At 41.7% G+C, this 25,333-nt stretch overlaps 1 protein-coding gene across 3 annotated transcripts in view; it reads right to left on the minus strand.

Annotated features, from left to right (window-relative positions):
• The window catches only part of dlc1 (DLC1 Rho GTPase activating protein), a 440,514-nt gene that overhangs the window by 44,763 nt on the left and 370,418 nt on the right, over window positions 1-25,333 (minus strand). The window contains exon 1 of one of the 3 annotated variants that reach the window (XM_033029208.1): window positions 1,962-2,357. The exons of the other annotated variants lie outside the window; for them this stretch is intronic. Within the exon in view, the coding sequence (XP_032885099.1) occupies window positions 1,962-1,974 (13 nt within the window). The 5' untranslated portion in view covers window positions 1,975-2,357. Of the gene's footprint in view, window positions 1-1,961; window positions 2,358-25,333 lie in introns of those variants that run through there. 3 annotated transcript variants of the gene reach the window in all.

The raw sequence follows: 25,333 nt of genomic DNA on the forward strand, positions 1-25,333 counted from the left end.
TGGTGACAGAATTAAAAAAACATAACAAAGAGTGGAAAATACTTGTCTGCCATTCTGAGTTGAAATCTGAATTCTATTGCCCAGACTAGAGTTGCTGCCTTACAGCGCCAGAGACCCGGGTTCGATCCTGACCACAGTTGCTGTCTGTACGGAGTTTGTACTTTCTCCCTGTGGGTTTTCTCCGGGTGCTCAGGTTTCCTCCCACGCTCCAAATACGTACAGGTTTGTAGGTTAATTGGCTTCTGTAAAACTGTACTTTGTCCCTCGTGTGTAGGATAGTGCTAGTGAACGGGGATCGCTAGTCGGCGTTGACTCGGTGGGCCGAATGGCCTGTTTCCGCGCGGTATCTCTAAAGTCTAAAGACTACTGAATCAAGTGGGCATTTCATAACAATTCCAGCGGACTCTTACACCAATGCCGCCTGCTTCTACTTAACAGGATTGACGGCAGCATTTTGGGCAGGAATTCTCATGCACAAGGCATTACCAATAAAAATATATAATGGAACTAAAAGATGTGACAAGAGCACAGTATGAATGGGGCACAGAGGTTGAAGATTATGTTGGAGATTAAGTGAATAACTGTAAAAAGTGCAACTTAATGGTGACATATTTTCTCTGCAGAAGCGACTTTGCAGCCAGATGTTGATCAAAGTGCCCAGGCTACAAGAGGGAATGCACCCTGGCCGTGCCCGTGGCCATGGGGGCAAGAGTGGGGAGGAGAGATGGGCGCCTGTGGGACAATGCAGGAGGCGGCCTGTTTGTTTGCTTTTGCAGCTGGCTGCAGGGGCCGGGGTAGGCGGGCGGGCGGGCGGCCGGGCGGAGGGGCGTCGAGGGCCGGGTCCACAGGGATGAAAGGGACCGATACCCCCCCCCCCCCCCCCCCTCCCCGTTACTGTCCGGACCGAGGATTCCGCTGGGTCCTAGCGCCGCCTGATGCGGAGAACCCCAGTGAAACAACACACTCACACACTACGACCGGGACATGAAGCAACTCCAGACTTGCACCGTCCCTTATTGCGCACGTCAATGCAAACACTTGGAGGCTCCAGAGTCCTAGCACCATCCAAACATAACCAGATCCATCAGCAGAGATTTCAAAGATAGACACAAAGTCTGAAGTGTCCAGACCAATCCCTTTTCTCCAGAGATGCTGCCTGACCCATTGAATTACTGTCTCCAGCAATTTGTGTCTATCTTTGGTATAAACCAGCATCTGCAGTTTTGTGTTCGTTTCCACAGCAGTGATTTCTGTCTCATACACTAATAAACTGTCAAAACTTCACATGTGCATATGAATTAAACTCTCTCCTTCAAGTCGCAATGCCGTTTATTTTTGGCGCTCTACTGTCGAAAACCCCCGATAAATAAACATTAAACAAGTATCCCCCCCTTCCCCCGGAATGAATGGAGCAAAGACAACCCCAGATGAATTTGTCCCCGGGCTACGGAGGTCGCTCGGACGAGGACTACGTGCAATCAAGGGCTTTCTTATCAGAGATCTTTCAGCGCTGGTTCGGCTGCGAAGGGGAGTTTAATGAGGACAGATCAAACACATCGCCCTGGTCATACTCAACTCCACTAGCCCCTGCCATCAAACAGCACGAAAACAAAACCCTGAATCTCAAAAACAGGAAATTCAAGCGCCCCGTTGCCCAGTTTATCCATTGCATCGCGACTGGGCTAACAACTAACTCCTGTAAGGGAGAAAGCTTTCAACGTGATAATGCACCCAGAAATAAAGTCGCCACTAGTTAAGATTTCCATCAAGCTAATTCAAATCTATCCAAAATTGGGATTATGTCATCAGTTTTCAACAATGTACCCGCCTTCACAAGATCTTAAACACAAACGGTTTGCAATTCAGGACGTATCAAACAGATGTGTCAAACGATAGCGATTTAGTCCATTAAATCAATTAGACTATTACATCGGAACCCCACTCTCCCGTTGCATGCTTACGTGTCAAAATCATCCTTTCCAGCTTTCACATCAAGGTGGAGTTGAAGCAGCTTTGTAACTCCGGGGGCGCGAGAATGTTGCCTAGAAAGTTGATGTCTCCAACATCCGATGGAAAGAACACTGCTAACCCAAAATAGGGTGAAATGGCCTTGAAACTCTCAGTGGTTTTGATATTTCGCAGTTGCTTAAAGATTTTGAGTTATCACGAAATTATATAGTTCCATATCCTCGGTGCTAGTATTCGCCGCTGCGTGCACCGTGGACTGACTAGCCGACCTGGTTAAATAAAGCTCCGAGTAAAATCACGCTGAGCCTCCGATCACATCGCCTCTGATCTCATCTCTGCGGTCCGCGCTCAGCGCATTGCTGGATCTCAGCATTGTAGCCACTCCTCCCCGGGATCCGCAACCAGCTCCCTCCTCAACTTACACACACACACACATACATCCGCGTTTCTATCCATCCAATCTCCAGCTTTCCAAAACCTAGATTGATACATCATTCAGGCCAGTCACTAATACCGTGTTCTGCAAAAGGCTTAATTACAAAAAAACAAAAGTGAGATTATCACACATTCAAATGACAACTGATACACTATTCTGAGGAAACGTAAATCCAAAAAATGAATACACATACCAAAGAATATCAAAGCAAAACGTTAGGTTTAGGTTTATTATTGTCACGTGTAGCGAGGTAAAATTTTTGTTTTGCATGCTCTCGAATAAAATCAGAAAATATTATACATAAAACGTCAGCTGCACATGTACTCCAGAGTAGTCTGAAGAAGGATCTTGATTAGAAACGTCATCTATCCCTGTTCCCCAGAGATGCTGCCTGACCCCGGAGTTACTCCAGCACTTTGTGTCTTAACTGGCATCTGCAGTTCCTTGTTTGTACATAAATACAGTCAAGTCACAGGACAAAAAGATCAGGTTTGCATTACTTGATTCCATCGTTGTACCCAGGAACACTGTCTTGGTGGAGGAGCAACCTTCAGTATGAATTGTTACACTGAAGTCCATGCAGGTAAGCATAAAATAACTTTAGTTTAGTTTATTGTCACATGTACTGAGATACAGTGAAAAGCTTTTTTGTTGTGCTTGTAGTGCTATTTAATTTATAGTGATTGCCAAAGAAAAGGGACTTTAGTTCGTGAGTTAGTTAGTATCACTTAAGAAATTATTTCCTTTGGCAGAACCTTTTTTCCTTTTGTAACCTTACAGTGTGCAAATTGTGTGTCCAACATTGTAACCGTGACCACATTTCTACAGGTAGTTGAGGTAGGTACATATATAACATATAAGAGACAATTGGACAGGTACATGGATAGGAAGATCGAAGGTACACAAATGCTGGAGAAACTCAGCGGGTGCAGCAGCATCTATGGAGCGAAGGAAATAGGTAACGTTTCATAGGACAGGTTTAGAGGGTTATGAGGCAAGCATAGGCAGGTGGGACTGGTGTAAATGAGGCATGGTGGTCAGCGTGGGCACGTTGGGCTGAAGGGCCTGTATTCTCGCTGTGTGACTATGACTACTAAATGTAGGAAGTCCCACTTTGAAAGGAAGCAGAGAAGAAAACCCCAGATTTCAACAAAACTGTTCTGCACACATTACTGGTGAAGTGGAATAAAAGAATGGCAGTGGACGAGGTGTTACAGCAAATGACATTGAGGACTCAGACCAGACATGTAAAGAATGTCAGCGAACTTCAATACCCCAGTGAAAGAAGGCATTTGGATATTTTGGATATCTGGGTTTACAGAACATAGAACAGTACAATGTGAGAACAGGCCCTTCAGCCCCAGTGTCCATGCTGAACATGATGCCAAACCAAACCAACCTCTTCTGTCTGCAATTAATCCTCATCCATTCCTTGTTTTCTATCCTCAAAAGCTTTTAGGCTCTCCATATTAACTATTATTTTCCCACCAAAGATGTTTGAATATTCAGAATTGTTCTTGCTAGTTGAGATGTGCTCCATTGCAAACATGTAGGTGTTTAGAACTATTTATCTAAATCCAAAATAATGAATACAATTGGACTTAACTACCTGCTCTTATATTTGTGCTTAAAGGGTATAAATACTTGCTATACTTTGAGATTCTCTGATGTGATTCTACTAATAGTTTCCCCAGTAGGCAGCAGGTCCCCCCTCTGTGTCTGCTTGTGTTACATCTGTGGCTGCAGTCTCTGGCACATTCGGGGTTACACAAATCCTTTTTAATAGACGCTTTGAGTGTCACCAAGTACTTCAAGACCAAAGAGATTTGTTTTTAAGCAGTCTCTGTTGTGTGGGCAAATCTGGTGGCCTATTTGTACACCCAAAATTTCAGTTTATTTGATATATCATATTCAATAGACCCATTTAGGCTTCAGTTAGACTACGTTCTCAATAGACAATACAATAGACAATAGGTGCAGAAGTAGGTCATTCGGCCCTTCGAGCCAGCACCGCCATTCAATGTGATCATGGCTGATCATCCCTAATCAGTACCCCGCTCCTGCCTTCTCCCCATATCCCCTGACTCCGCTATCTTTCAGAGCCCTATCTAGCTCTCCTTGAATCCAGATTATCAAGATCAAGAATACATACTGCAAGCAACAACATTGGAAAACAAAGCATTCTATTTTTGTCTTTTATACAGGAGAAGATAAGGGAGACAAGATTGGATCGTGTTTTTTTAAATAACACCCAGTGTATCAAAGAGGGATTAGGAGGCGTAGACAGGGAAATAAATATTAAACCTCTCTTTTACTACTCCGGTTTAAAATAATTACACAGAAGCTTTTTGTATTCTCTCTTATATTATCAATATTCCTAAACACTGATAAGTATTTCTCATATATGGAAATTAACTTGTTAACCAGGAAAACTGGACCAGATTAGTAATAGTTTACTGAACACGTGAATAATTACTAGATGGCACCTCCTCCATCTTTGCTTTCGGTCATGGGTCAATGTCAAACCCTGACAGATTATCTATTCTCTTCTTGATTTTAGATCATAGGACAGTGTTGTGAATCCATGCAGTAATTCGAGAAAAGACACAATGTGCTGGAGTAACTCAGCAGGTCAGGAGAACATGGATAGGTGACGTTTTGGGTTGGGACTCTTCTTTAGACTAATTGTGGTGAGGAGGAGGGGTAGGGAAGTGAAGCGAGGAGGGGCAAAGTCTTGCAAGTGATAGGTGGATACAGGTGAGGGGGTTTTTGAATAGGCAGATGGTTGGACAATGGCCCAAGATGAAAATACTAAAGGTATGAGATAGGGATAGAAGAGTTGTGAAGAGATAGAAGAGCTCAGTTCGGTAACACCACCACCCCCTCTCCGCCTCCCCCATCCCCCCTCCCCCCTCCCCTCCCCCCTCCCCTCCCCCCCCCCCCCCCCCCACCCCCCCCCCCCCCCCCTACACCCCCCCCCCCCACCCCTCCCCCCTCCCCGTACTCAGGTTTTGAAACACGTTCGGGGACCAGACCTAACGGGTCTGCACTAGGTCTACTATTCACTAAAATGGTGATTTCAATATAACTTTGCAGATTTTGAATGGGATTGACAAAGTAGATGTTAAGAGACAAGTTAGTTGTTTCCTCTTACTGGAATTGGCCTGATTAAGGATTGATTGATGACTCGGATGACAATAAATATCTTTTTGAATCTTTGATATTCCCAATCCCGAGTTGTGGAATCTGCTGTGTTTTGGAGAACAGGATTATCATGGTTATGTTACTGGCCCAGAGCTCTAAACACTTTATCTGAAGCTACAAAACCAAATCCCATCACAACAATATCAATATGACAAAACAAGATATTACAATTGAATTAATGGAAAATACTATTGTTCAGGTAATGTGCTTTAGGGAAGAAAATCGTTCTCCTTATTGGCTTTAACATAAATGGGACTTCAGACCCTCAGCAATGTTGTTGATTCCTAGCCTACCCTCTGAAACTGAGGTGTAATCTGCCTTTTAGACTTTAGACAAACTGCGTGGAAACAGGCTCTTCGTCCCACCGAGTCCACACTGATCAGCGATCACCCTGTACTCCACTAGCACTATCCTACATACCAGGGGCAATTTCTACAATTTTACAGAAGCCAATTAACCTATAGACCTGCACATCTTGGGAGTGTGGAGGAAACCGGAGCGCTTGGAGAATACCCACGCGGTCACAAGGAGAAGGGTACAAACTCCATACAAACAGCACCCACAGTCAGGAACTAAACCAGGTCTCTGGCGCTGTAAGGTGGCAAGTCTACTGCTGTGCCACAATGCCGCCCCATTATTCAATATTAATTAGCAATGGCCGACACTGGATTATTTTGTACTTGTATAAATTTTAGTGAATAAAGTTTATTTTTGAAATAAAAAGCAGTGAGGGGCAATGATGATTGGCTTTGATAGAGACTTGACAACATTGACTGAAAACTATCCCAGAACATAGCTGCTTAAGCTTATCAAAATGTTTTTCAATGCCAAGCATAACTGCAAAGTCATATTAGTATAATTTGCAAACGATATATTCTCATGGCCATCATTCCACTAAACAGTATCTAAATATGGTTAAAATATTAAAATGTGTGACTTAATTTTCTACAGCTCTTCCAATGGTTGGAAAAGCTGTCAATAGTAACAATAAAGTAATGGCCATCACAACATATCCAAGTTTACTTGAATAATTTCTGGGAAAGTGACATAAATTCTCTGAAATTATTTGTTGACTTAAGAACTGTAACAGTACTAAAATCTACTTTATTGGTGTAACACTTTACGATATTTAAGGTATTTAGAACTTTATAAATAAAGGTTCTTCCCATCTGCATGTTCAAATCTCAAAGTGAAAGCTTTAAATAAAAGTTACAGTTTTCAAATGTTACCATTTTTGTTTTATTATTTGAGATTAATACTGTATCTTTACCTCTTTCAAAACATGCAAATAAACACAAATGATTTCCATCTGATAAATCAAAAGGTTTTATGGATTAAATATAAACTTAGTTCATTGAACCCTATCAGGTATTACATAGAGAGCGACTAGATGGAACTTAATATTGATACATTTACACTCAGAGCAGTCCATATTTAGTTCACTCACTGCACACTATTGTATTATCAGATTGATATAAGAATTGGCCTTTCATTTCTCACAGAGAAGGCAACAAGGATGCTTGCATCAGCTGCTTGTATCAGCATTATGCCAATCCCATAATGAACCAATTCTAATATCGACTACTCAGATCATTTACCCTTTGTTCCAAACAAATTAAATAACCATGTATTTTTCAGACTTTGCCGTTAATCAAAACTTCCCCATAATGGTAAGCCGACCCACAAATGTGAAACACTGACATCTGGGTGAAAATGTCGGATTTGTGATGCACAGGGCAGGACTGGAGATTGAGAGATGTGAACAAATCAATTTCTGGCAACTGGGGAATTTACATTTAGTTAATTAAATAATCTGGAATCAATAGTTTAACATCAGCAATAGATACCACAAAACTGCTGGATTGCTATAAAAGGCTATTTGGTTTGCTAATGCCCTTCATCCCAATTGACGTATACATGAGTTCATACCCACAGCATCTTAACTGCCCACTTAGATGATTTAGCAAGCCACTGAACTGCAGAGGTTCAAACAGGCACTTATCACCGTTTTCCCAAGGGCATTTGGGGATGAACACTACATAATGAATAATGCCAGCGAAGCCCAGAGCCCAAGGGAGCATTAAGGAAGATGCAATGTTCAAAATATTGCTATTCCATAGATTCCATATGTGATAGTTAAATTACGCCTTGGCAAGATCAGAAATTTAATTTAATTGTATTATTGAGCAATCACTTTAATTGCGTTCTTCAATGTTTGACATGAGCTGTGGGTGTGATATGGAAAAGGAATAAAACAAAACTAACTAATCAAGAAAGAACAGAAAAGTAATTTTTCCTTTCCCCTGTACAATACATCTGATTGCTAACTCACAGCCTTGGTCAGGTGCTGACTCAGTTTCATATCAGACATGGCGAAAGTCCTTAAAATGTAATTTATGCCTTGCTATTATTTACACTCTTAACAGAAAGAAGAACTGATGTGGAGGGATATGTACAGTGTTTTGTTTTTTAATTCAATCTCATCCGGAGTCAGATGGAATAACGTTGTGGGACAATAACTTCTCCCTCAATGTTAGCAAGCCAAAGGAGCTAGTTTCGTAAGGTCTCTGGAGCTGGTTTCAGATCTGTCCTTTGTCCACCCATCTACCTATCAAAATGTCTTCCCCTCACGTCTGTTTACCTATTACTATCCACGCCTTGGCTTGCCATCCTCTCTTCCAGCTTTCTCCCCACCCCCACCCCACAAACAATCTGAAGAAGGGTTTCACCCCAGAAGGTCACCTATGCATGTTCTCCAGAGATGCTGCCTGACCCATTGAGTCACACCTGCACTTTGTGGGTTTTTTTTAGTAAACCCATATCTGTAGTTTTTCTTTCTTCAACTATAATAACTTGCTTTAATACAGGTGCTTTTTTTAATCTATTTTTGTCCACTTGACTTTTGTAGCCTGATTCTCATGCAAGTTTTATGCAGATGAAGCTAAAATGACTCAATTTTTGTTAGTCCAATAACTAAAAAGGTTTCAAACTTGCTGCTAAAGCTAGGTTTGCCTAGTAAACCTTTGCACTGGTATCACTCTGACCCGTGCAAGACCCACTTAAACAGCTTACAAATGTTTGATGCGTTTTGATGTTTTGATGCAGTGTTGGATGAACATAGTGGCTGGTTTATCACAAGTCACAGCTCAGTCACTTACTGTTCCTTTGTCAATAGTTCTCAGAAAGACTGACAATTTAAGAGGATAGTTGTGACAATGGTTGTCTCAAGCTGAAAGGTCTGGTGCATGGTGTAAAGGACTTGTCCAAAACTCCTGGAATGTAGAGAGCTTTCCCAGAGACAGCACAGAAAATGCAGATACTGAGCAGGAAGAGGCAAAGGATAAAAAGTGTGATGGGAGGGTGTGACACCATGTTGAAAGAAAAGAATCTGAAGGATGCCTTTGAACACATTGGTGAGATAACAAGATGGAGGTGGGTTGCCGACAGTGGAGGCCACACTGGTTAAAGCAGTGGCCATTCATGGGGAATACAAAGGATTGAGAAACAAGGAGTAGACTGGGGCAGTAGACATGGTTTGGTATTATGTGTCAACAGATCACTAATATGGCAGCCATGACTGATTCGATCTCTAATTGTGAACAGAATGTAAAAGTTTAGAATTATAACCAGCAATTCAAGCAAGGAAATAGAAGCACTGAAATAAATAAAACGTGCAGTCAAATCAGGTGAGGATGATGGTTCGCGGGATGATGTGTCCAGATTGAGGTGTCAGTGGAGTGGGCCGTTAGAGGCCCTACAGCAGCCTGGGGCTTGAGTGGGTCCAATGGCTGAGCACGTGGATTGAACACGGCCTGCAATGGCATGGAGAGGTGGAGCAGCGGTGGAGGACACCAACAACATTACTAGGCCGACCCAGCAATGCCGCCAGGACAATTGGCCTTTATGGCCAAGTTAAGAACTCTACATTCATAACAACTTAGACTTGAATCATGAAAAATGGTGCCAAAAATGGCAACCCTTGTATACTGTCTCAGTGTACTATTCCTATACACTTGTACTTAGAGTCATACAGCATGGAAGCAGGCCCTTCGGTCCAACTTATCCATGCCGACCAACATGTCCTATCTACACTAGTCCCACCGGCCTGCGTTTGGCCCATACCCCTCCACACCTATCCTATCCATGTACCTGTCTAAATGTCTCTTAAACATTGCAATAGTACCTGCGAACTGAGAAGGTGCTTATGTACAATAATACTTTTATTGAACTGTGAAAAAAAGGAATTTCACTGTACTTCGGTACGTGCGACAATAAAGTACCATTGAACAAGTGAACAGTCTTTGCTTAAAGTATTAATACAGGAACAGCTTACCCACTCATTAAAATGTTATGATACTGGATTTCTCTCACTTTAAACGTACTCTGATATCAACATCCACATTAGGCGTGACAGATAAGCTTCTTATCCAGGACCCCAGCCACTTTTGCAGCCGATAGGCCCATTATTTTAAGTCCAGCTCAGGATATCTGGTTTTGTGGTTATGGACGAAATGGTCGAAAGTGGTTTCCGCTTCTTTTGACCACTTTCGACCATTAGGGAGACTGACAAAAACCTCCGGGAACTGCACGGAAACCTTGGGTGGGGCGCAAAGTCTCCAGAGGTTTCCGTTCAGGTTTCCTAAGTGGGACAGGGGCAAGGTGACTGCCATAGGCTGACAAATCAATTTTCAACAAAATGACTCAAAGTGCTGGAGTAACTCAGCAAGTCAGGCAGCATCCCTGGAGAACATGGATAGGTGAAGTTTTGGGTCGAGACTGTTCTTCAGAGGTTTTCACAGATTGTCAGCTGCCTTTAATCTACTAATTAGGCCCAATCTAGATGACGCTTATTCAAATTGAATTGGATCTCAAATTGAATATTTGCGCAGTAACTCCTTTACAAGTGCCTCTGCATTGACGTTATTCCATAATTATCATGGGAGTGCAGTACTGTAGATTGGCTCTCAGCATACCGCTACTAAATTCATCCCACTCAATCTGATGACAGAACGCTGGATCTCTCTCTAGTGATCTCAGACTTTGCTGTAGGAATAAAGCAGCTGATTTTTAACAGTGAAAATATAGGGAGCTGTGGTGTATATACTACAGCTTCCTGTTTCAAACGTAACAGGTGCTTTGTGTTTCAATGCAGCTATAAATTTGACTGAGACCTCAAGTCAGAACTGTGCTGTTCTGATCTGATTATATCCAGACCAGTGACAGGGCTTTTACAGATGGGCTCAGTGTGTCTGGCTGTTAGGGAGAGGACAAAAGTCAGTTATAATTCCAAACTCTGAATGATATCCAGAGCCCATGTTTGAAATTTTGCATCTGTGACCATTAAGTGTAAATGTACCACTTCATCCGCAAAATGGAATTCCCAGCTGCGGTGTGGACAGATTCAAAATGTAATATGCTCCATGTTATTTTCCAACCATCTAAGACTGGTCTCGACCCAAAATGTCACCTATTCCTTATATAGGGGGGAGGGGGGGGTAATGACTTAGGCTTCCACTAGGAGTAAAGAGATGGAAAAAATAAGTTGAATGAAGCGTAATAACGCAGACTCTCACTGTTAAATAGCTACAGAAACCAGGTGGACGCATGAAGATTTGTTTGCTGGATAGGACACAAAAGAAAATGCATCTCTTCAGATATATATATATATATATATATATACGAAAAGATGCATTCACACACACACACACACATATAAACAAATCTAACACAGAAGAAGGGTTTTGGCCCGAAACGTGGCCTATTTCCTTCGCTCCATAGATGCTGCCTCACCCGCTGAGTTTCTCCAGCATTTTTGTCTAACACATATAACTGTTGCGGCTCATCCATTTATAAATGCTCTACCTGATTCGAAGCCACATGACCATTTTAACCACAAAGTCAGTTGCTGCATTGTGCTTTGTTTTGAATTCGGACTTGCTTTTGAATCTGCTCTAAATTGCAACTTTCACCGTGGCACATCAGAGCCACGGAGACATTGCACAGATGCCACGGCTGTCCTCCCTACACAGAGCATTTATGTGCCCAAAGCAGCAGCAAGATGACAAGGAATTCACAACAGGCTCAGTTTAACGAGGCTTCTGTGGGATAGATTCCTTTAGGGACTCTGTGTTCGCGATCCATCTGAAAACTGATAAAGAGAGCCCAAGTTGTCAGCTGCACATAGCAGTGGTCACAGCTGGTTTACGGTTGCTCCGGCCTGCGGGGTCACAGCAAGGGCTGGTTTTAATCAGCCATTCAAATCTGCTTGCTTCAACTTTGTTCCATGAAAAATAAACACTCACAAAGCTCAGGCACCTTTAGGACATCATGACATTTTAATTAATATTTATAATGTATGTTTGCAAGTGTGCAGAGCACAAATGCTTGCCTTCACAGAGCCACCACCACTTTTATAACTTTTTGGGGATTAATAATTATAAAAAATAAAAGCTTTGTGGCATTGGATTTTGTTACAGTTTAAAAAAAATAGGAGTTTAGATGGACATTCCTTGTAGTGGGGAAAGATTTGAAGCTCTAAATATGGGGTTAAAAACACCAAACCTTTTAAAATAAGTTGTGGAAAAAATCTCCCTTCAGCTTTAAAATAAAGTTGGTGTCATGAGGTCCAATGTAGCACCAATGCCGAAAATGATTAAAGCCTAAAATCTCCGTCTTTTTTTTCCAAAACCTGTTTCATAAAATAAGTGACTGCAAATTTGATTAAAACAAATTTGAACTTTTATTAAAGATAGACACAAAATTTGGGGACTCAGCAGGTCAGGTAGCATCTCCGGAGAACATGGATAGGTGACATTCCAGGTCGGGATCGTTTTTCAGACATTATTAACAATTATTTTTTTAATATTAATAACATTTTAAATGCAATTCTAATTAATAATATTTTGATTATTAATCAGAACTCTTATTAATTTAGTTTGCAGATAGAATATAAATACTCCCTTCTATTCATATGCACAAATGCGGAGAAATTGTTCTTAAATGGCCTGTATTATCTAAAGATTAACACAGTATTCTGGCCTGTGCCTAAACAATCTGTGACGTAAAATCTGACCACTATTAAATTTAGCCCTTGGTATATGTGGTAACTATTATTATGAAGTGATCCCCTAATGCTCTCTGTCAGTCCCATTACAAACACCCCTACTTGTACTTAATTTCAGTTGTCGAAACATTAATGAAAGTGCAAGAGGGACTATGTGCCTCTGAGCTCCCTGTATCACTGTGAAAAATCTGGTAACAGGCATGCAGAAGCAGCCCTTGTTATGAGTGAAGAAAGGACTGTAGCCAAAGGCTGTGACTGGATTAGCGATAAACATGTGTCCATTATCGCGGCCATGCTACTTTATGAAATTACAGGCATTGAACAATGTTCTCAAACCAAAAGGAAAATATGTTTTCAGAAATAGTACAGAGATAGATAGATTTTTGATTAGTACAGGTGTCAGAGGTTATGGGGAGAAGGCAGGAGATGGGGTTAGGAGGGAAAGATAGATCAGCTATGATGAATGGCGGAGTAGACTTGATGGGTTGAATGGCCTAATTCTACTCCTATCACTTATGACATGATCTTATGACATGAGACTCCTGAAAACAGGTGTCATTCTATGCATTGATATTTGGGGTACACATCCCAAATGATGCTATTCTAGGTCAGACTTGAAGCATTTGCAAACATGGTAAAAATCAAAGTGCTCACTGGGATTTGGCATGAGATAAATGCCAGTTGGAAAGCAGAGCCAGCTAATCATAATTTTTTCTGTTTATTATTTGTGTATGTGCAAAGAAGTGAAATCAATTTTGATTTAACTATGGAAAAGCAGGGCTAAAATAGTTCCACGAAAGGCAGCAGTTTCGACATTGATCACAATAGACACAAAATGATGAAGTAACTCAGCGGGTCAGGCAGCATCTCTGGAGAAAAGGAATAGGTGACGTTTCGGGTCGAGACCCTTCTTCAGACTAACTGCAGATGCTGGTTTAAATTGAAGACAGACACAAAAGGCTGGAATCACTCAGCGGGTGAAGAAGGGTCTCGACATTCTATCACGTCATTTATTCCTTCTCTCCAGAGATGGTACCTGTCCTGCTGAGTTACTCCAGCATTTTTTGTCTGTCTTTGGTTTAAAGCAGTGTTTGCAGTTCCACCCTCGACATTGATCACAGGCTGCAGTTAGAAGGGATAGCTCTTGCCACCTGAGCTAAATGACCAAAAGCCACAGGGCAGCTTCTCTTATAATAACTCAGAGGATACTCGTGGTGACAGCACCCATGAGTTGAGAAAGCATGCAAATAATGTTTGCCGATGTATGGTTCTCTGAGGATTATATCATGTCAGCACAATAAAGCTTGTGACATGCAAGCAGTAAGTTTGGGTCAAGAACGATGAGTGGGGGAGCGGAATTAGTTCTCAATAAACAAGCCAACAATTGTTTTCAGCTATAAAGGGCAAGTATTCATCTAAATTTACACATAACCTGGCCTTTAGAGCCTGTCTATTCCAGCTTTGTGAAAAAGTATTTGACAAATCTGCTTTGGTTTGTTTGAAAACGTGCATTTCACTGGAGTTGGCCAGTTAAGCATTTCACTGCATTGCTTATAGCGAATACAATTAGCGGATAAAGTTACACGTGTTTCCCAAATAAACTGGTGTTCCATGAATGTAATTTTGTGCCATTTAACAGAGTCTTGTTATTATCAATTTGCTCATCACGTGAAAGAGAAATCAGTATACGTAAATCATTGGGGCCAAGCCTAATACGGAGAGTGAGTCCAAGATGGTTCTGAGAAAGGCAGTAAAATTATGCTGGAACTTGTGCGCCTGTAATGCCTGGTGAAAGGTGCAAGTGAAGCCTATGTCATGTTCATACACAGGTTTCATAAGGCCTGTCAGAGAATCTGCAAAACTGGTTGTCTTAGTGCCTGTTGTTGCCGAGTGAAGAAGTGTTTTTGACTGATTGAAAGGTACAGTATGGAAACAGGTTGACCACTTTCGCATCCAACTCCCTACATAGAAAACAGGTGCAGGTGTAGGCCATTCGGCCCTTCGAGCCTGCACGGCCATTCAATATGATCATGGCTGATCATCCAACTCAGTATCCTGTGCCTGCCTTCTCTACATACCCCCTGATACCTTTAGCCACAAGGGCCACATCTAACTCCCTCTTAAATATAGCCAATGAACTGCCCTCAACTACCTTCTGTGGCAGAGAATTCCAGAGATTCACCACTCTCTGTGTGAAAAATGTTTTTCTCATCTCGGTCCTAAAAGATTTCCCCCTTATCCTTAAACTGTGACCCCTTGTTCTGGACTTCCCCAACATCGGGAACAATCTTTCTGCATCTAGCCTGTCCAACCCCTTAAGAATTTCTATAAGATTCCCCCCTCAATCTTCTAAATTCTAGCGAGTACAAGCCAAGTCTATCCAGTCTCCCGTACACACTAGGGGCAATTTTACATAGGCCAATTAACCTACCAACCCAGGTTCTGGTACTGTGAGGCAGCAGCTCTAGCAGCTGTGTCACTGTGCCGCCACAGTTTGTACAGGTTTGTACATTATTAGTTTGTTCAAGATAGGAAAGGGTGAAACAAGTTAGCTCGAAGGGCCGAGGGGAGTATGAATTCCTGTCCCTGTTGTAATAGAAAACTTTACTTGTTAGGATACTGGATGGGGCTCTATATAGTCACTAATATTTCTGGATGAAAGTTGGATTTGGGACCCTGCAGAAAACAGAGGAACAACATCTTGCTGGTTATTGCAGGGCAACCATTTAAAGAGCTATTATAAAGTTGAAATGTTTAAGAAGGAACTGCAGATGCTGGAAGGGTCTCTACCCGAAACGTTGCCTATTTCCTTCGCTCCATAGATGCTGCCTCACCCGCTGAGTTTCTCCAGGATTTTTGTCTACCTATTATAATGATGAAGTGAGTGGGCAAATGTATACAGAAACAAGGAACTGCAGATGCTGGTTTATAAAAAAATGTTCCCGAACCAAAAACTTCAACTATCCATATCCTCTCGAGATGCTGCCTGAGTTACTCCAGCCCTTTGTAGGTATGCAAATGGACTCCACTTAGCCAACTAATCAAGCAAGTACTAGGTACAGAGAGACACAATGTGCTGGAATAACTCAGTGGGTCAGGCAGCATCCCTCCAAACATAGATAGGTGATGTTTCAGGTCGGGAACCTTCTTCAGACTAAGTACCAGGTAAATATCACCTTAAGCTTAATGATCTGCATGAAATTAAACTTATTTCCATACATACATCCATATCCATATATATTTTGGGTAGACGCACAGTCTTTTGCCCAGAGTGGAGGAATCAAGAACCTGTGAACATAAGGAGAGGCAGGAAAGATGAGGAACCTGAGGGGTAACCTTTTTACACAAAAGGTGGTGGGTGACTGGAACCAGCTGCCAGAAGAGGTAGTTGAGGCAGGGACTCATTTCAGAAACATTTGGACAGGTACATAGATAGGACAGTTTTAGAGGGCCAAACGCAGACTGGTGGGACTAGTGTAGATGGGGCATGTTGGCTGGTGTGGGCAAGGTGGGCCAAAGGGCCTGTTTCCACACTGTGTGACTATATGGTTCTATTATTTGGAGGGGAGAATTGCTTGTCAGTTATTACAAGATATCGAAGAGGATTTAATTGAATCACAATTTTTCTAGACCACGAACTACAATACAATCAATTGAAATTATGATCTTTTATTTGCTCCCATATCTTTAAATGTAGTTCTATACAGTTATACAGGTGCCTCACCTTTGTTCCCCTCCACCCACACTTCAACCCAGGGTCAGCCACGACGTAGACCTTTTCTTCCGTCGCCTCCGCCTCCATGCCTTTTTCTATGTGAAGGAGTCCTCACCACCCAATGATGACCCTTTCTCCCATCTCCACCAGTTCCCCCCCTCTTGGACTTCCCAGAACGGCCTTCTACCCTCTCTAGACATTTTTATTTCTATCTGCCGGATGACATCAACCGTCTCAACATTTCCACCTCTCACCTACTCCAACCTCACCCCCTCTGAACGTACACCCCTCCGCTCACTCTGCAGCAACCCTGACATTATAATCAAACTTCGACAAAGGGAGGTGCCGTGGTAGTCTGGCGCGCTAACCACTACTGGGCTGAGGCCAGGCAACAACTCTCAGACACCTCCTCCTACTTATCCTTGGACCATGAACCCACAGATGAGCACCAGGTCTTAATCTCAAACACCATTACTGATTTCATCACCTAGCTGTCTGCCTTCCACAGCCTCCAACCTTATCATTTCCCAGCCTGTTTTTACCTTCTCTCCAAAATCCACAAACACAACTGCCCTGGCAAACCCATTGTTTCTGCCTGCTCCTGTCCCGTGGAAACGATTTACACATACCTCGACTCCATCCTATCCCCACTGGTCCAATCTCTTCCGACCTATGTCCAAGATACCTCACATGCCCTTCGTCTCTTTAATGATTTCTGCTTTCCGTGCCCCCACTCCCTCATCTTTACTGGATGTTCAGTCACTCTACACCTCCATCCCCCACCAAGGAGGCCTTAAAGCCCTCCGTTTCTTCCTCGACCGCAGAACCATGCAGGACTGTGTTTTCCTCAGGATTTCAGCATCTGCAGTAGCTTGTGTATCCATTTAAATGATTCAGTTAAGGATATCCATGGCATCCAGTTCATCAGACCCTCAGCGGAGTTACCCTAAAACTTAACACACTTGCCATGAATGAACAAATATCTTCATGTGGCCCACACACACTAAATCCCTCTTTATCCATTCTTTCAACTTTGACACCTCTTTACCCAGGATAGACAATGTGTGCAGTGGGTTTCTCCTGGTTTTGCCCCGGAGACACTGTGCCATAATAAGATGAAAGAACATGGATAATGCCCCATTCAATTCTCACCTCCGCAGGCCAACACATTGTCAACCTTCTTCAGTGAGAGTAACTGTACATTTGAACATCCTTAGACACAAGGTGCTGAAATAAGTCAGTAGGTCAGGAGGCAACTCTGGAGGACATGGATAGACAGGAGGGAGGTGAGCATTGGGAGGCATTCTGATTGCTGCAGCATTTTTAACATTCCCAACCATCTTCGTGCATGCACTTCTCAGGGGCAGTCATCAAAAACCTTGTCCGAAATTTATTTTCTCCGAGATAAACAAAGGTAGATTATGTTTCTTACTGTCTTAGTGAATCAAGGTAAATCAAAGCAGGTTAGAAACTGAAGAGGGGGGCCTAGGAATTCCTTGCCTTACTCCACATTTGTGCACCACATAAAGAAAGCGAATCTAAAATCTGATCTTTTGCTGCGTGATTTTAAAGAAATGCCGACTAGTTCGCCATGAGTCTGAAACGCTTATGTACAAAAGCAATTGGTCACGCGCAGTGGTATCTAACAGCACGCAGAGCACATTTGGACACTATTTGCTAAAGATTAATTTTTGTTTGAATGGATTGGGTCACCCAGGCAGAAACTAAAAAAAGGGACCAACCTGGCCAAGTCCTTGCGTATGGAGTTGGCACATGGATGCTGCACAGTTGGGCACTTGCTTCTCATTCCAACAACTACTGGGGGCTACCTTTAGGCCATTTTGAACCAGATCCAGGCCTGAATGTGCCTCTGACCCTTGTCAAAAACATTTCATTGTACCGTTGACCCTGTGTTAACCTACATATGACAAATAAAACTGAACTGACCCACCCACCTATCTGACTTGACTTAACGCCCAAGCTCCTCCCCTCACTGACAGAAGTGCTGATCCTTCCTAAAGAGCACTGGACAACATGGTGGTGACGATGAGGGAAAGGAGTGCAATTCACGGGTTTGATGCTCCTCACTCCTCATTTCAAGTGTCTCCGGTTTAAAAAATCTTTTCGTAGAAAATCAAGGGGGGGGGGGGGGGTTTAGAACGGATGCCTTTCCGAACTATTGAGCTCAACATCACATCACATGCTGCATCAGCCAATGAACCGTCAACAGCGCAAATCCAGAATTATAACAACAGTATGTATAGGAAAGAACTGCAGATACTGGTTTGCATCGAAGATAGTTGCAAAATGCTGGAGTAACTCAGTGGGACAGGCAGCGTCTCTGGAGAGAAGGAATGGATGGCGTTTCAGGTCAGAAAGTGTGCTCATCGCCCGGTATCAAGTCCGGCTGCATTCCGTCAAATGAAAGGCAGTGAGGCAACTGCTTCAGTGGTCCTTGTCTATTTAACACACTGTACATAAAAGCCAGATCAGCAACAATTTTTCTTCAATAAAATGTTACCAGAAGTATGGAAACAGTTGTTGCCTGTGAGAGGCAGCACATTAGCAAGGCTTTCAAGAATAAATTACATCTTGAATGAAAGTATGTGGAGAAGCTGCACTTTTGAACGGTGACATGATGTTACCATTGTCAGTATGTAAGGAAGGGGAGGGGAGTAGAGAGAAAACAGCTAAACCTCCAGGGAAAAGACAGGACATTGTGCCTCTTGTTTTTAGTTCCAGGATGAAAATAACTGTCTCCAGACATGATGACCACTTCTTTTTATCTTTGTTTTTCTGACTGGTGATTTTAGACTCATTTAGTGTGGTGCCTTCAATATATATTATAGATAAATCGACTTGGCTTCAAATCAAGGGAAGTTCCGGTTTATTGTCAAGTTAACGGATGTTAATTTAAGGATATCTGTATTACTACTTATTATTAAAGTACTGTGGGTTTTTTCTCTATTCCCAATGAATTAGTATTATCGTCTTTCTGAATGTTCAAAAAAGCAGCAACATTTACAAATTGACTCAAACAAGTACAATTCTACTGCAATGAAAAGTTTTGCTCTGCCAGGGTTAGTACAACTTGTGGTATTTACTACTTTGGTCAATGTTTAGTAGCTTGTTTGCGTTATCCACCGCTGCTGCCTAGATACCAATTACAACATGCAAAACAAAGTTGGTTTGTGCAATCTCACAATCCTAATATTTGAAATGTTTCACAACAACCAAACGTTTAAGAAAAATGTCAGTGGATATCTTTCTGTAAATGGCCTTGTGAAGTTGCATGCCTTTAAAAGTCCGAACTTCAAACCATTTCAAAACCAGATCGGTGTGGAGAAAAACCATGAAAATTTACCGCAGAACTCGGAAAATCTGCTACCTAATTGTTTGGATTTGTTCCTAATGGTTTGGAGTCTTGTTTCGTGGGTGCTGCTTCTCAAACTCTCCTCTTAAACTCTCTGTGATCCCGTGTCCAGAGATTCTTTTCATCTCACTGGGGCTATGTTTCGAGTGAATTCTTTAAACTCCGGAGCTCTGTTCTCTGTGTTCCCTTTAAATTCACTTGATCTCCATTTCCTGCACTCCCTTTAAACTTGTCAGCAACCAATTTCCTGAACTCACCTTAAAAATTATCTCATATATTCACATGGAAAACAATATTTTACATCTAACTTTGATTTGAATTCACATCATAAACTCATAGGGAAGCACAGAATAAGTAGAAAATATTCAATTTATCAATCTGACACATTTCTTTTAAACTTCTCTGGGACAGTCCTGCAAAATATTCCTTCCATCTTCCAAAATGGTAACATTGTAAAACATTGACCCTGTTTCCCAAGTTCCCTTTGAATTACTGTGTTCACTGGAAAATTGATTATAATATTGTGTGACACTTAAAAGGTATTAAAAGTGAGTTGAGGTATGAATAGGAGTAATATTTACTTTAGTTTATTTTAGTTTAGTGATACAGCACGGAAACAGGCCCTTCGGCCCACCGGGTCCACACCGACCAGCGATCCCCGCACATTAACATTATCCTACATACACTAGGGACAATTTACACGTACATCAAGTAGGTATGTTGCAAAGCCTACCTGAAGCGTCGCTGAAAATCTGTCGCTGCGGGTGTGCACGATTTTGGAGCCGTTTAGAGGGGGCGGGTTTAAAACGCGATTTTCTCTAGGCTGTTCCAATCGAAGATGTTCAGCCTTGTAAAATATTAACGAAAAATCGCTGAAAGACCCCGTCGCAAAAGCTATTATTAGTTTTAAAGGCCTTGAATAATAGTTATAGTAGTTTAAAAATCAATCTCTAAACCCGCGACCACCAGCAACCGCAGGGTCTCATAAAGCAGACAACTGAAGGAAGGCTGTATATTTTTACATTAAAAAGGGCTTCTAAAGATCCCTTTATACAAAGTTTAATATTGCGAGTAGCTCATTTTGGGCCCATTATATCCCGCAGTATTTTTCTGGGCATTTGAGGGCACAAATCTAGCGCAATGTGAACGTTCTAAACCAGCGCGTTCACAGGATCCCACTAGAAAGCTGATTTAAAATGGACTTTAATTTACAGCAATTGAACACTAAATTCCTTCCATTTGGTCTATAAATTAATGTAAATGAGATTTAAAAATCATGTTTTATTGTGAATTATTTGTGAATATTATTTGGACATTTAGGCTATTTAAAAATGTTAATCATTTATTAAGAAATGGATAGATGTTTAGATCTAGTAATTGAAGTCTGAAATTAGCTACAATTAGGTAACTAACTAATTATATGCTTTAATTTCAGGTCATCCAAGTAAGATTATTTTATATTTGTTTCAGAATGCTTCAATCTATGATAACTGAAAATTTCATTCAGTTCTCTTAATTTTTAAGAAAGTTATGGGCTTTTGACTGTTCACGATCACAGCTTTTTTTTTATGTCCATAGAAAATCAATAGGGAACAAGATGCTCATTTCAGAGTATGAAAATGGCCATAACTTTTTAAATACTTGAGATATGAAAGTGAATTAGGTGTCAAATTAAACTTATTTTTATGCTTTATCTGATGGGATAAATTGCAGACTTGATTTTTTAAATCTCAAAATTTTGTAACATTGCTACATCAAGCCAATTAACCGATATACCAGTACATCTTTCGAGTGTGGGAGGAAACCGAAAATCTCAGAGAAAACCCACATGGTCACGGGGAGAACGTACAAACTCCGTACAGACAGCAGCCGTAGTTGGGATCGAACCTGGGTCTCCGGCGCTGCAAGCACTGTAAGGCAGCAACTCTACCGCTGCGCCACCACTGAAGTCTGAGTGTGCTGGATTATTGGAGGTTTACTCTATATGGCTCATTTTGTGCTACTATGCTGCAATTACTCTGCTATAATCTCAACTGCTAGTTACACTGTGTGCTCTTCCCTGACCTCCTACACACTCTGAAAAAGTATACTTTACTAATTATCCATGGATTCATTCTTGATTCACTCATATCACTGTTGACTTTCAGCGACCACTTTGTGGATTATGGAGCAAGAAAGTAAATGTTTTGAAAATTATGAAATAAAAAACAGAAAATGCTGAAAAAGTCATTTGGCCAGCCAGCAGCCACTATGGAAAGAGAAACAGTTTCAAGTTGAAGGCCTTCATCAGAACTGAGATAAAGAAGGAAAACGTTTAGCAGGAAATAAGATAAAAGGAAAAGATGGATATGCTGCAGCAGACAACTTCTTCAAGTAGAAACTAGGAACTGTAGATGCTGGTTTACAAAAAAAGACATAAAGTGCTGAAGTAACTCAGCAGGTCAAGGTGCATCCCTGGAGAACATGGATAGATGATGTTTTGGGTCAGGACCCTTCTTCAGACCTTCTTCTTCAAGGTTGGCATTACTGGAAGTGAGGTAGCAGCGAATTCATTGGTTGTGAAGTTGTGGTTGATGCTGAAATTATGTTGGTCTTCAAGATTTGATTAAATGCAAGAACCAAATAGCGTGCTTTAGTGTTCAGTGTTGCAAATCTGTTCATTGGGTTGCGTTGACGGAAGATGTGAAATATCGTGCACTTACTTTAGTGCCAGGAGGTTGAGCTCTATGTCAATGGACTTCGACAGTGTGGTAAATATAAACACAAAGCTCATGGGCTGCCGGAAGATATTTTTAATGTGGGTGGTAGGGTAAAGCAAATAATTTCTGGGGTCAATGGAAATTTAGATTTGAAGTTATGTCCAAGAGGTGATAAATCAGGTACCTACACTTACAGAATCACCTGAATTAAAAATTATGCCCATAGTCATGTTCAAAATCTCACATAGGAAAAGATATTATAGCTCTGATTTGTCCCCTAGTGTGTATGATAACACAGAACTAGTGTGTGGGTGATCACTGGTCGGCAGGGACTCTGTGGGCCATACTGTATCCACACTGTATCTCTAAACTAAATTGACCCACCTCTACTTTTTACCTTGATTATTGCAGTCTAGGGACTGTCTGATACAATGCAATAGGATTCTGAATTGAAGGAACAAATAACTATTGATGTATAGGAAGGAACAAATAATTATAGATCCAAGGTAGACAAAAGTGCTGGGGAAACTCAGCGGGTGCGGCAGCATCTAAGGAGCGAAGGAAATAGGCAACGCTTCGGGCCGAAACCCTTCTTCAGAATTATAGATCTATGTCAATGGATCTCAATAGAGTGTTGAAATCACATGGTATATCCAAATCATGTCAGCTTTGGCATCAAACTAATACATCTGAATATTTTCTGATACAATTTCTAGTCAGCATTTACTAGGAAATCCAACAGCGCTGTTCAATAATGATGCTAAAGATTGTCAGCCATTTTCTTGTGCAAGAACAACATCCAAAATAAATGAGCGTTAAGATATTCCAGCTAAGATTGAAACAATTTTTAAGTTAATTAGAATTTTGAAAAATGCAAAAAGGGTAAACTCATTATTACACTATTCTAAGTTGTTTATTTCCATAGATTTCTGCAATGATTTAAGGCATGGTATATTTACATTAAAAGAAGGAATGGTTTATTTGCAAGGCAGAGCACTTTACCTGCAAACAAATAGTCTTCAAACTCCTTTTGCAGACCGCATTCTCCAGTCAAACAGACCCACCACAGACCTCTCTTGTCCATTAGGCATGTTAACCCAAACAATACACAAAGTGCTAGAGTAATTCAGCGGGACAGTCAGCATTTATGGAGAACATGGATTAGCGACCTTTTTGGATCGATACCCTTCTTCCCCCTCCATCACAATCAGTCTGAAGAAGGGTCCTGATCCAAAACGCCACCAATCCATGTTCTCCAGAGATGCTGCCTGACCCGTTGAGTTACTCCAGCATGTTGTGTAAACCATTTTTGTAAACCAGCATCTGCAGTTCCATGTGTCAGCAGGTTTAAACAGATAGTTATGCCACAGCTTGTAAGTACGAAATTGATCTGCACTGACCTGTAAGTTTTATGTCTTTGTTTGGTATTATACTCGAGAGCTCATTAATTGTTGTTTGATAAAGCTCTTTGATAACTCATCTAATTGTTGTTTTTAACTCCGTGGATTTTCTGACTGATTATTCTGTAGATCAGGAAATGACTCGTACTGAAGTTATGTCTGCCACAGGCAGTGTTGGGATGAGTAGAATTCCCAAAGGATCAATTCATGCATCTTAACATGATGAACAATTCAGGGCTATCATGGCTAAGTCCAATGCTGTTCTCACCTTATCTTCATATATCAACCCACAGTTGAACTCACTGGAAGGAGAGGCAGCATTCTAATGCTGGAAAGTTAAAGCTAACATCAGCAACTCTATGTTCAAAAGGGAACTGCAGATGCTGGAATATCGAAGGTACACAAAATTGCTGGGGAAACTCAGCGGGTGCAGCAGCATCTATGGAGCGAAGGAAATAGGCGACGTTTCGGGCGAAGAAGGGTTTCGGCCCGAAACGTCGCCTATTTCCTTCGCTCCATAGATGCTGCTGCACCCGCTGAGTTTCCCCAGCAATTTTGTGTACCATCAGCAACTCTATAATTGTTATGTTTAAAGATGCATAGTGCTGGATTAACACAGCAGGTAAGGCAGCTCAGGAGAACATGGATAGGCGACGTTTAATAAATTCATAAGTTATAGGAGCAGAATTAAGCCATTTGGCCCATCAAGTCTCCTCCGCCATTCAATCATGGCTGATCTATCTTTCCCTCTCAACCCCATTCTCCTGCCGTTTCCCCGTAACCCCTTTCGAGTCGGGACCCTTCTTCAGACTGTGATGGCTGAGTTTAGCTCATTCATTACTGACCAGGGATAGAACCTGTACACTCTCCACATTATAAGCTGTGTTCAGCATTTATGGAAACCAGTCCAAGTCTTATTAAAGTAGAGTTTCTATTCTTGGTGCTCAGCCTGTGCAACAGGAGTATGATGACCTCTCCACATGCGAGTTTTGGTAAAGCCAGTCCACAAGGGTCCCAACCTGAAACATTGACTGATCATTTCCCTCCACTGATGCCTTCTGACTCACTGATTTCCTCCAGCACTTTGTTTTTGCTTAAAATCCAATAGCTAATTGGTAACACACATGGGGGTGGGTTTAGCTGAGCCTACTGTGCATTGGAACTATATTAGAGCCAAACTCTTCCTAGAAACAAGAGCAGGATTTTTAGGAAGTTCGGCATGTCCCCAACAACTCTCACCAACTTCTACAGATGTTCCATGGAAAGTATTTTATCGGGATGCATCACAACATGGTTTAAAAACAGCTCCATCCAAGACTGCAAGAAATCACAGAGAATTGTGGACACAGGCCAAACCATCATGCAAACTAACCTCCCTTCCATTGACTCCATCTACACTTAATGCTGCCTTGACAAGACCACCAGCATAATCATGGACGAGTCTCAACCCAAACTTTCTCTTCTCCCCCTCCCAT

This window comes from Amblyraja radiata, chromosome 1, assembly GCF_010909765.2.
Source record: "Amblyraja radiata isolate CabotCenter1 chromosome 1, sAmbRad1.1.pri, whole genome shotgun sequence".
NCBI classification, from domain to species: Eukaryota; Metazoa; Chordata; class Chondrichthyes; order Rajiformes; family Rajidae; genus Amblyraja; species Amblyraja radiata.